Here is a 12,660-nt window from a genome sequence, read left to right as displayed (position 1 = left end):
GCTTGATGGGATGTCAGGGGCAGATCAGACCCAGACAAAGCTGCAAGGGCAGGGAAAGGGCCTGCTCCACAATGGAGTGGCGGCTGCTTGGGGCCGCAGCCACAGGGCAGCCCTCCCTGCCCCGCCCCCAGCTCTGGGAAGCCAGGGCTCTTTGCAGACTTATTATTCTGTGGGTGGGAAAGTGGTGGGGGTGGGGGGTAGATAAGGGAAACTGCAGCCACCTTTCTCATATTATTGCAATGATTTATTGCAGGCTCCCTTCCCCCACCCTCACTGGGGAGGCCTACAGGCTGCCAACCACCGCTGAGCAGCTCTGTTCACTGGCAAAACAGCCGTCACCCCTTGGCAGGCACGTCTCAGCCACCCAGGGAAGCCAGCATGAGGTCATATAATTAGAAGTATTCACAAGGGCCCAGTTTAAAAAACAATCGTGGTGTTTCTCAGATCTCCACCCAATCACGGCATAATGGGTAACAGAAATTCTTTGCTGAGAGCAGCCCCGGCCCTGGACATCCCTAGACCAGTCCCCCAACCATTGTAACACTGCCCCTCCTTTTTTTTTTTTTTGCAATTTTAAAAATTGTGGTAAAATGCACATAACATAAAATGTATGTCATCTGAAGCTTGTGGTATTGAGTTCATTCACATTGTCGCATAACCCTCCCCACCACCCATCTCCAGAACTCTTTTCATCTTCCCAGACAGAAATGGTCCCCCTTAACCACCAACTCCCCATTCTCCCTCCCCTCCCCCAGCCCCTGGCAAGCACCCTTCTGCTTTCTGTCTCTGTGGATCTGACTACTCTGAATACCTCGAGTAAGGGGAATCACGCCGTATTTGTCTTTTTGTGACCGGCTTATTTCACTTAGCATAATGTCCTCGAGGTTCAGCCAAGTTGTAGTATATGTCCGAATTTCCTTCCTTTTTGATGCTGAATAACATTCCACATTTTGCTTATCCCTTCATCCTTGGATGGACACATGGATTGCTCTTCCACATTTTAGTTATCGTAAATAATACCGCTGTGAATATGGGTGTATAAGTATCTCTTTGAGGCCTTGCTCTCAATTATTTTTGGGTCCATAACCAGGGTGGAATTGTTGGGTCATATGGTAATTCTATTCTAATTCACTTTTGGAGAAACCTCCATATGTGTCCACAGTAGTTATACCATTTTATGTTCCCACCAATGCTGCACAAGGGGTCCAGTTTCTACACATCTTTGCCAACACTTGTTATTTTCTGGGATTTTTTTTTTTTATAGCAGTCATTCTAATGGGTGTGAGGTGGTATCTCATTGTAACTTTGATTTTCATTTCCCTAATATTAGTGATGTTGAGCACCTTTCCATGTGCTTATTGGCCATTTGTAGATCTTCTTAGAAAAAGTGTCCATCCAAGTTTTTTTGCCCAATTTTGAATTGGGTTGTTTGTTTTTGTTGTTGAGTTTTAGAAATTCTCTGTATATTTTGGATGGTAATCCTTTATCAGATTGCAAATATTTTCTTCCTTTCTATGGGTTGCTTTTTTACTCTGTTGTTAGTATCTTTTGTTGCACAGAATTTAAAAATTTTCCCGAAGTCCAATTTGTCCATTTTTTCTTTTGTTGCCTGTGCCTTCAATGTTATATCCAAGATATCATTGCCAAATCCTACATTGGAAAGCTTTTTCCCTGTTTTCTTTTGAGTTTTATAGTTTTAGATCTTACATATAGATCATGGATCCATTTGAAGTTAATTTTTATATAGGGTGTTAGGTAAAGTCCCAACTTGATTCTTTTGCATGTCTAGTTTTCCCAACACCTTTTGTTAAAAAGACTGTCCTTTTTCCACTAATGACCTTGGCCCCCTTGCCTAAAACCATTTGACCACATATATAAGGTTTTATTTCTGGACTCTCTATTCTATTACATTTGTCTATACATCTGTCTTTATGCCAGGATTATACCCATTTGATTACTATAGCCTTGTAGTAAGTTTTAAAATCAGTAAGTGGGAGTCTTCCAGCTTTGTTCTTTTTAAAGATTGTTTTGGCTATTTGGGGTCCCTTGAGATCCCATATGAATTCTAGCATGGCTTTTTCCATTTCTTCAAAAAATATCCTTGGAATTTTGATAGGGATTGCACTGAATCTATAGATTGCTTTGGGTAGTATTGACATCTTAATAATATTAAGTCTTCCAATCCATGAACATGAGATGTCTATTTATTTATGTCTTCTCTAATTTATTTCAGCAAATTTTGTGGTTTTCACTGTATAAATCTTTCACTTGCTTGGTTAAGTCAGTTCCTGAGTATTTTATTCTTTTTGGTGCTGTTGTAAATTAAATTGTTTTCTTAATTTCCTCTTTGGACTGTTCATTGTTACTGTATAGGAATGCAACTGATTTTTGTGTGTTGATTTTGTATGCAGTTACTTTGCTGAATTTATTAGTTCTAACAATTTTTTAATGGAATCTTTAGTGTTTTCTACATATAAGATCACATCATCTGTGAACAGAGATAATTTTACTTCTTCCCTTCCAATTTAAATGCCTTTTATTTCTTTTTCTTGTCAAATTGCTTTGGCTAGAACGTCCAGCATTGTGTTAAACAGAAATGGTGAAAGCAGGCATCCTTGCTGTCCCTACTCCCATTTTTTTTTTTTTTTTTTTTTTTTTTTTTGAGAAAGAGTCTCTCTCTGTCACCCTAAGCTAGAGTGTGGCAACATCATCGTAATTCACTGCAACCTCAAACTCCTGGGCTCAAGCCATCTAACTGCCTCAGCCTCCCAAGTAGCTGGGACTACAGACATGTGCCACGACACTCGGCTAATTTTTTCCATTTTTAGTGGAGACGGGGGTCTCACTCTTGCTGAGGCTGGTCTGGAACTCCTGAGCTCAAGCCACTGTGCCCTGCCACAACCTAGGACTTAATGGACAGCTCTTGACTGATTCCTATGAAATGGGCAGATGTGTGTACAACCACCGTGACCATGGGCACTGACTTTCATTCATCTGCTCAAAAGACAATTACTGAGAGCTGCTCTCTATGCGTGCGAGCCTCAGGAAGGCTTTTGCCTTGCGCTTGCAGCAGACCCTTATCAGAGTCAGCAATGGGCAAATCGCTGGCTGGCAGGGAGAGTGACTCTCCTCAAAGGGGTTCTGGTGTCTGACACAGTCTCTACCCTCCTCTGCATTCTCAGGTCAGTGGTGGAAAGGGGGCAGATTTTTCAAGCTGAGGCATACTGTTAAGTAGAAAAAGCAGTTGCAGAGCAAGGTGTACAGGGTGATTATATTTCTACATATGCTTTGGGATAAAAGCAGGAGAATATACACCAAACAGGTCATGGTGTTTTGTTCTAGGTTATTGGATTATGGGAGATTTTCACTTTCTCACACATTTTTGTAGGGTTTGAAATGTTTGCATCATGCACATCTTTTGTAATCAGAAAAATAATCATGATTAAAACAGACAAAACAGGAGACATAAGATTTAAGGAATTTCACCAAATGTCCACGTAAGACTCTGAACTTGAATCTAAGCAAATCAGCATTGATGATGTTACTTACCTGCCATGCTAATTTGTAAACTCCAGGAAGTCAAGGGCCATGATTGCCTTAGATACTTCCATAGCCCCAGAATTTAGAAAAAGTGTTGTGCCAGGCCAGGGGTCAGCAAACTATAAACTACTGTAAAAGATAGTGAATATTTAGGCTTTTTGGGCCAAGAAGCAACATCAAAGATATCATGTAGATACTTGTATGACAAGAGAGAAAACCAATTTCCACATATTTTTGACTGATAAAATATAATTGAGTACAATTTTTTTGTAATACAGGTCTATGAATGACAAGAATGAAAGTCTTTGGAGGGAATAACATTTTACTTAATTGAGGTTCGAACTTAGGGTAGTCTACCATCAAAATCAGTTGCAAATGTTTTATTTCTTTTTAACCACTTAAAAATGTAAAAGCAGGGCTGGGCACAGTGGCTCACAACTGTAATCCTAGCACTCTGGGAGGACAAGGCGGGAGGATTGCTCAAGATCAGGAGTTCAAGGCCAGCCTGAGCAAGAGCGCCATCTCTACTAAAAATAGAAAGAGATTAATTGGCCAACTAAAAATATATAGGAAAAATTAGCCGGGCATGGTGGCGCATGCCTGTAGTCCCAGCTACTCAGGAGGCTGAGGCAGAAGGATCGCTTGAGCCCAGGAGTTTGAGGTTTCTGTGAGCTAGGCTGACGCCTAACTCTGTTGCTCTAGTCTGGGCAACAGAGTTAGACTCTGTCTCAAAAAAAAAGTAAAAGCAGTTTTATGCTACAGGCTATACAAGGCAGCTGGTCAGGGTGGGCTCACCGAGGCTATAGTTTGCTGGCCCCTGAGCAATCAATGCATTTTTAGTTAAATGAATGGAAGTGGGAAGAAAGGAAGATAAAGTCTCTCTATCTGGGAACATCTGTCAATAGACATACCAAGCCTCTTGAGTATGAGATCAGTAATTTCTTAGGTTAAGAGGCGGTAATAGCACTCCTGCTACTCCTGAATAAAGAGTGCACAGCTTCAGCGAGGGAAAGAGCACGTCTGAGATGAATTAGGTTTGGAGAAGGGAGCGCTCTGTGGGGGTAGGTGGGCTCTGAATGACAGCAGGGAACACGTGCTGGCTCCTGGCAAAGGCCCGGCCTACAGAGGGGCCCGGTGGAGTTCACCGCTCTTTCTCCCCAAGAGCAGGCTGAGCACCTGCTCCTCTTGCCACAGCCGGCTCTGCCTGGCTCTGCAGTCAGGGTGCTGTTCAGAGGCTGTCCGGGATGGTGACAGGGAGCCGGGCAGGTGGCACAGCAGAGACAGGACAGGGAGGTGACACACGTGGCAGTGACCATGCCACCCTGGGCTGGTGCAGTCCCTCGGCCTGCCTTCCTGTCTCATGCAGGGCTGGCCTGCAGCTCAGGGCTCACTGCAGACCTGAGGCAGTGAAAGCCCGGAAGCCAATCTCACATGGGTATGGAGCTGCAGTTACCTTCAGAACATCACGTCAGAGAAAAGTGTCTCTGTTCCTCTGAGCCATTTCTCCTCCGCTGCCCTTGGCATCCTGAGCCCAGGGAGAGGGGAGGCTATTTCGCTGGGAGGGGCGGGGAAAACATTCCCATTCAAGGGATGCCCCAGCTCAGACGCTCAGCTGAGCCAGGCACGGTCAGCTGCACGGGCTCTCTCCATCACTCCACAAGTGCCCCTAGAGGACGCACAAGCTGGTCGTTTCAGGAAGCTCCTGAGATCACAGTCGGTTCCGGGAGTGGGAGTGAATGGGCAGGGTCGGCCCTGGGAAGAGAGCTGCAGCGGGCCCAGTAGGCCGTGCCAGGCTGGCTAAGAGCCTCACGGTTCAGAGACGTCGCAGAGAAAGCATGAAGGGCGCTGTGTGGCCAGGGCCCGGAGAAGCAGCCATGGAGGGGAAGAGTTCAGGAAGAGGTGCAGCAAGGACCTGCCAGGAAATAGTGTGACCACCGCCCCAGCCCCAGAGCACCGGGCAGAGGTGGCTAGTGGTGGGGGCCAGAGCTGGGGCTCTGGGTGCACACTCCCGGCGCTGCCCCCTGCTCCAACAAGCCCCTTACCTTAAGGGCCTCTTCAACTTAACTACAAAACAAATGACCTCTTAGGGGTGTGAGGTTTGATTACAAATGAATAAAAATGACCCTGGCGCATTTTGAGTACTCAATCAATGCTACTTATTATTGGCCACATTAACAGCAATGACCTTGGGAGGAACTCTGGAGAAAGACTAGGGCAGAGCGAAGGCCTGTTGCTGTCCTGTAGGAGCAGCCAGAGGCCACGCGAGAGCCCCGTGACATTCACTCGAGCTCCACCTTTCGATCCTGGCACGGAAATCACTGCTGGAATCTGCTTGGAAGCCCTCCCACCACATGACCCTGCTGGAGGGGACCTTCAATGCCCCCATTATTCCCTGCCGCCAAGGAAGTTAGAAGCTGACTGCACATTTTAGTACAAGTGGTTTATTTCTCTTCCGGGTGAGGGTGCACATGTATCAAGCAGAGGTTTGCCCCCCTGACTCCTTCAGGAACCCCCGAGGAATTTTAGTTTAGTTTCCATGCATTAAAAACAACCCTCTAGTTGCCGATAACGAAACCTTAAGAAGCAACACCTTGACGTCGCAGGGTCCCTATCTGCCCGTGACGTGGACATACCAAGGTGTGTTCACGGTACGCGGTATGTACAGGTTAATGCAGGTGAGACACGGTGAGACCCGGCTGCCCTGTGGCCCCATTCTGTCGTGGAGTCTTGGCTGGGGGGCTGAGAACCATTCTGCCGTTGACAAAGTGGCTCTTCCAAAACGGAAACAGAGCCCTCGTCCCGAGCCAAGCCGCCCCACGCCCCTGCTTTGCCGTGCAAGGCCGTGGGGGCTTCAGCGCCGTGCACGTTGGGTTGGCAGGAGGTTGGAAGCACCGAAGACCCCAACCCTGGCCCCTCAATAGGCAGGACGGTGGGTCGTTATTTCCTCCTGGCCAACAAGCTCTGGCGCCTGGCAGGGGCTGGGGTGAGGACAGGGGCTGGGGGCGGCAGGGAGGAGGCCTGTCCTCACATCAAGACACCATGATGCCGCTTTGCTAAAACCTTTTCTGACAAACTTGCAGGAGGACAACAGGGAGGGCACAGTTGGGAGTGAACATCAGCTGGTCCCTGGGACAGAGGACTCTGTTCAACTTTCCCTCTTTAAGATCCTCCCTCCCTGGGTGGCTGAGCCCAGATCCCCGTCAAACAGCAGCTTGGGACAGGCCGTCTCACTGGCATTTATTTTATTTAAAAACCCACTCTTCCCTGTCTCCTCTGGACCTGTAAAGAACTGGCCGGTGCCAGCAAAATCTGTCCAAGCAGTGCTACCAGTATAAAAACCAGGTGTCAGGAATGAGCCCCGAGTCTGCTGTAAAAACTGGATGCACTATGAGTTTCAATTCTTTGGATAATCAAAATGTTTAAAACACTGGAAAAAAAAAAGTTAGTATTGCTTTCCAAGTGTCTGTTCATACCTGAGACTGTCCCTGTCTGCAGCTAATAAGCTTGCAGTTTTGTTTCCACAGTGGAGGTGGGGCTTTTACCCCTGTCCCTACCTGGGTCCCCAGGGTGGGCTGTGGCCCCCCTCCCCCATGCCCAAGCCACCAGCCTCCCCTGCAGACCTCCCTCTCCTGATGCCTTCCCTCTGTGGCCTAGGAAGAGCCTGCCTGGCCCTGGGAACTCTGATTTGGACTGTTCTGGTCTCATCGGGCATGTCACCTCCCTTAAAAAGCATCTCCTGATCAGCCCTCCCCACTGTCACCTGCAGGGAACTAGGGCAGAGAGGTGACTCTGAAAATGAGATCGGTGCTAACAAGAGGCACAGTCCCAGCAGTGGGACACACAGCTCCCCATGGTGGCACCGGACTCTGTCCTTCTTTCCTGCCGGGCCCCTCCTGGTGAGGGTGGGGTGCAGGGGTGAGCAGAGCCAGGCAGTCAGCTTAGGGACCGCACCGCCAAGGCAGCCAAACACGGGGGCGGTTCCTGGGGTGGGGGGCAGGCAGAAGAGAGGCTGGAGCAAGTGGTGGGTCTTCTGCCCCCCTGGGGCTTTGGTCGGGAATCTCAGTCGCCCTCTGCAGGGGCCTGCCAGTCTCCAGATGCCTTTGGTTTCTCTTAAAGAAACGCAGCGTGTATTTGCATTAATTAAAAACCAAAACGGAAAATGGAGGCAGGAAGCCCTGAAAGTCTGTTAGGCTGGAAACTCATTTCCGTAGTGCCTCAGGTGTTCATCCGCCACAGACAGGTAGGTGGCCCTCATGCTGGGAGAGTACTGCGGGCAGAAAGGAGAGGGGGTGGTCAGAGCAGGGCCAGCCACGGCGGCCAGGTACCTAGTCATAACCTCGTGGTGTCACCGGGATGCGGGAGCCTGGCGACGGCTCCAGCCTCACACACAAAATGCACGCACGGACCAGCCGTTCTCCCTCCACCGTGCCCGTTCCGGTGCACAGCCGGGGACCCGGCCTGGGTCAGTGGCAGGGAGCACCAGTGCACCGAGGAACTGCCAGCAGCAAGCATGCCGAGGGCAGGGGCCCACAGACTCAGAGAGCCAGGTCCACGTCCCAGCTGTGCAAATTCCTCGCCCTGTGACCTTGGCTGAGGTTCTCCAACCTCTCCTTGCCTCAGTATACCCATCTGCAAAATGGACCTACAAGCACTCACTTTTATGTTGAAAAGGTGAAATGACATGAAGCAGGCAAGACGCTAACACAGAGGTTCTCAAACACGGCTGTGCATCAGCAACGCCTGGGGAGCCCCAAAACCCCAATGCCTGGGCCGCACCCGCCAGTGTGTGTACATAGCAAGGCAAAATGCACACAACATCAAACTAAGCATTATTAAAGTGCTACCAGTGTCTTTTAGAGCACTTTAGGCAATTCCTGCGTGCAGCCACTCAGAGCAGCGGTGACACGGCACAAAGTTGAGTGGGGCTTCTCACACTGTCCCCTGCGTACAAACCACCTGGGGACCTTGTCCACGCAACTGAGATTCTGCATTTCTACGAACTTCCAGATGCCGCTTGTGTCCTGGCCCCCCGGGAAGTCTCAGGGGTCCCTGCCATTCACAAATGCTCCCACCTGGCTGGGCTGGGGGAGGCGGGGGTGTGAGGCTCTTCCACCCAGTGGGTCTCCACCAGGCGTGGTTTTGTCTGCCAGGGACATGTGACAATGTCTGGAGGCATTCTGGTGGCCACAACCGGGAGTAGGGGGTGGGATGCCATTGGCTTCTAGTGGCAGAGGCCAGGGCTCTGCTAAATGTCCTACCAGGCATAGGACAGCCCTGTGCAGAGAGTGATGGTGACAGTGAGGAAGGCTCAGGGCAGGGGTTCCCCAAGGGCGGGGTCCAGGCCAGCAGCATCGGCCTTACCTGGGAACAGGTTACAAACACGAACCCCCAGGCCCCAGCCCAGATTTTCTGAATCAGAACGAGGAGCCTGTGTTTTAACAAATCCCTCCCGATTTAGATGCACATGTGGGGATGAGATCCTCCTCCTTATTTATTTATTTATTTAGAGACAGAGTCTCACTCTGTTGCCCCAGCTGTGATGTCAGCCTAGCTCACAGCAACCTCAAACTCCTGGGCTCAAGCAATCCTCCTGCCTCAGCCTCCCGAGTAGCTGGGACTACAGGCATTCGCCACCATGCCTGGCTCATTTTTTTCTATATATTTTTAGTTGGCCAGCTAATTTTTTTAAATTTTTTTAGTGGAGATGGGATCTCGCTCTTGCTCAGGCTGGTGTTGAACTCCTGAGCTCAAACGATCCGCCCGCCTCGGCCTCCCAGAGTGCTAGGATTACAGGCGTGAGCCACCGCGCCCCGTGGAGATCCTCCTCCTTAAAGCAGTACTTCCCAACCTGCCTGACGGTAAGTTTCGTAAACTTAGAACCTCCCAGGCTCCTTTCCCAGGAGATTGTTTCTGTGAGTCAGTCTGGAGAGAATTCCCAGGGCTGGTACTTTTAATGATCGCCCTGGGAAACAGTGCCTGGAAGGATAGGAGGGAGGGATTCCTTGAAGGCAGAGCGAGGGGGAGACACATTTCCAGCAAGGGAACAGGCTGCACATGCAGGTCACCTAGTGAAATCCCAGTCTGTCCCAGAGAGGGAGGAATTTATCCAAACCCCAAACTTGCTGAGCTTTTAGATCAGGCAGCCCCAGGGAGGATGGGGGACGGACCCTCCACACTGGTCCCCACCAGTGTTCTTTACTGGGGTAGACACCCCACCCTCCTCTGCCAGCATCATTAGATGCTCTTTAGGCAGCGGGGGCGGTGAGGGGGCGGTGAGGGTCTTAGCAAGGCAGGTTGAACTGGGTGGGGCCCAGCAGTCAAGTTTGCCAAAGCAATGAGGGTTTCTGGGCAGGTCTTAAAGCCAGAGAAGGTTTGTTCTGTCCTTGAGCCTGCAAATAAGGTCAGTTCTTGATCTCTGCAAATGGCAGGAGGAGTGGCCTGGGTCTTTCAAAACAGAAGGTAATCCCAAAATCATTTGTATTTGGCATCGCAATGCACTGAGTAATTCTATTTTCACAGCAGCAGATTTCTGCTAATTATGTTCTGCTTAGATTAATATTAAAGCCAGTCTGCATTCCTGGGGCCACGGCAGCTGGTGGGTGGAAAAGGATCCCAGGAAGCTTCTGTTAGCGAGAGAGGCCAGGCTGGGATTTAACAGGTGCTCGCTCTGGACGCAGGCTCCCACCGGCCCTCTCGCCCTTCCCGAGGACCCCAGAAAGAAAGAACAAGTTGCAGCTGCTGCTGTGTGTTTGCAAACTGCTGAGAAGAAGAGCACCAAGGTGGGGTCACCGGAGGGAGAGACGGGGGAGTGGTTTGAGCAGGATTTCTGGTGGGTAGAGGCCAGGGACACTGCTAAACATCCTGTAGTGCACAGGACCTGTGGACATTTGGGGCCAGCCTTCTCTCCGTGGCAGGGGCTGTCCTGTGCACCGTAGGACGCTCAGCAGGGTCCCTGGCTGAACCTGCTGGATGCCAGAAGAGCCCACTCTCCCTCCCCGTCCCCCAAGTGCAGTGATCAGACTGTCTCCAAATGTCCCCTGCAGGCAAAACTGCCCAGTCTAGGCCCACTGCTCTAAACTGTGGATCAAATGCCACCTACCCACAGAACCTCCTGGGATTTCCCCAGAGCAGTGGGGACAGTTCCTCCCTACTGGCCCCTTGTGGCACATTTTACAGGCAGCTTTTGTGAGCCCCCCTCCTACAGATTAGACGCTTCCTGAAGACGGGGACTGGGTCTGGCCCTACGATTTCCACCGAGCACCGGGATGGGGAAGCTGCCTCCCTGGAAACCTGCACGTGTGTGTGCACTTCCTGCGTCCTCGGGGCCCAGGTCTCTCTCATCGGTCCCAGGTACTCGGCCCAGTGCTTCTATTTCATGGTTGGACGTCCCCTTTCCAACTACCTGGATGGAACAAGAACTCTTCTGCCCATCCCTCTTGCAGACTTCTGACCGTGTCTCCTGGCCCTTTCTTATCAATGCCACAGCTCTGTACAGAAGGTGAGGCGGAAGTGTCCCTCACAGTGGAAGGAGGGGTGAGAAATCAACCAGCTCACTGTCCTAAAGCTCTTACCGTGCACTGCACACACACTCTAACGACCGATTCCTCCAACGCTCAGACCACCTAGGAGGGATGTGCCATTATTACATCCCCATTATACAGATGGGGAAACTGAGGCACTGAGTGACAAAGTACTTGTCCAAGGTCACAGAGGCCATAAGCAATGAGCTGGGAATGGTGTCAAGGCATTTGGCATCGGAGTCTGTATCCTTGAACCTCAATGATCTACTATTTCTCTATCATGAAGTTTGCTGTCATTATATGTGCATATATACATAAAAAATCTACTGTCTCTGTTTGCAATTCTCCCTGTCTCAGCCAATATTGCTGTTTTTGACCTTCAGATACTTTTCTGGGATAAGAAAGGTCTTTTCTCCTCAACTTGCCCACCCCTCACACCTTGGGCCCCTTCCCTGAGACAGTATCTCAGGTGCCCTGGCTGGAGGTGGGCAAGGGGCACAGTCCTAGGGACATTGGGAGCTGAGGAGGACTGAGGAAGGCCGTGTCCAGTATCAGCTGTTCAAGACATGACACCACGGCTGACTCACCCTCCAGCCCAGGGCTGTGCAGGGCCCGAGGGTTAAGGGTAAATACAAATCTAGATAGCAAAAAATTCCCTTAATTTTTCCTGGTGCAAAAAAGGGACAGGAACCTCCCTCTCTTCTTGGAGTATTTCCTTTAGAAAACGTACCATTGTAAATAATCTGTCCCTTTGAGATGCACGTAAACCTCTTAAAAAGCTAAACAAGACTCTTGCCAGTCTTACGGTCCAGGAATGGTTTCTTAAGGGTCTGGGAGCCACCTCTCGGAAATGCACATGTGGAGGCAGACAGCACCTCATCCCCTGCTCAGGGGCGGTTCACTCAGGGCTGGCTCCAAGTTGTGACCCCCCCGATAGTCATGGAAATATGGGAAGTTTTGTTTTTCTTCTGGATAAAGGAAGTTAGCTAACAAGGATGGCCAACCCATTAGCAGGTGGGTTTAGGGTGGACAAGTGTGACAAACGGTGCTGTCCAGTCCTCTCGCCTGAGGACAGGTATGCGGCGGGGCGCGTCTCGTGCCTGCCCGGCTGCAGGACAGGGAACGATTTCTTTCCGTCTTTGCAATCTCCTTAGCGGCCGCCTGTGACAGCCAGGGCAGCCTGGTGTCACGCTTATTCAGCAATAAAACCGTTTCACTCTTTTCTACCTTTGCGGAGGGGATTCCCTGGGTTGGCTGGAGGTTTCATCTTGAACTATGTCCCCAAGAAGGGCCAAAGCAGGGGCGTGGCTGGGAAGCCCACATTACCGTAGGCGGGGGCGAGCCTCTCCCGATGAGCGGCACGTTCTCGTAGCGTGGGTTCCCGCCGAAAAGCATGGCTTGGTTCCTGCGGGCAGAGCGGAGAGCTCAGGAGGGGACAGTGTGTGTGGGGGGGCGGGCTTAATTCCTCCAGAGGGGGCCTGAGGGGTGCACGTGGGAGTGGGGGCTCCTGGGGGTGGGTGCATGGAGAGGGACCACAGACAGAGTGGAGGCCGTGTGGGTGGAAGACATGCAGGCAGGGGGCACCCTGGGAGGCTGGGGA

At 50.6% G+C, this 12,660-nt stretch overlaps 1 protein-coding gene across 1 annotated transcript in view; it reads right to left on the bottom strand.

The window, feature by feature from the left end:
• Positions 1–5,825: 5,825 nt before the first annotated feature.
• The window catches only part of TTYH2 (tweety family member 2), a 36,056-nt gene continuing 29,221 nt past the window's right edge, over positions 5,826–12,660 (bottom strand). Inside the window, exons 13-14 of the mRNA XM_012778705.2 lie at positions 12,387–12,465; positions 5,826–7,807 (exon numbers count right to left, since the gene is read on the bottom strand). Coding sequence (XP_012634159.2) covers positions 7,727–7,807; positions 12,387–12,465 — 160 coding nt within the window. The 3' untranslated portion in view covers positions 5,826–7,726. The remainder of the gene's footprint in view (positions 7,808–12,386; positions 12,466–12,660) is intronic.

This window comes from Microcebus murinus, chromosome 18, assembly GCF_040939455.1.
Source record: "Microcebus murinus isolate Inina chromosome 18, M.murinus_Inina_mat1.0, whole genome shotgun sequence".
In the NCBI taxonomy this organism is placed as follows: Eukaryota; Metazoa; Chordata; class Mammalia; order Primates; family Cheirogaleidae; genus Microcebus; species Microcebus murinus.
This window is presented reverse-complemented; position numbering and strand designations above follow the sequence as displayed.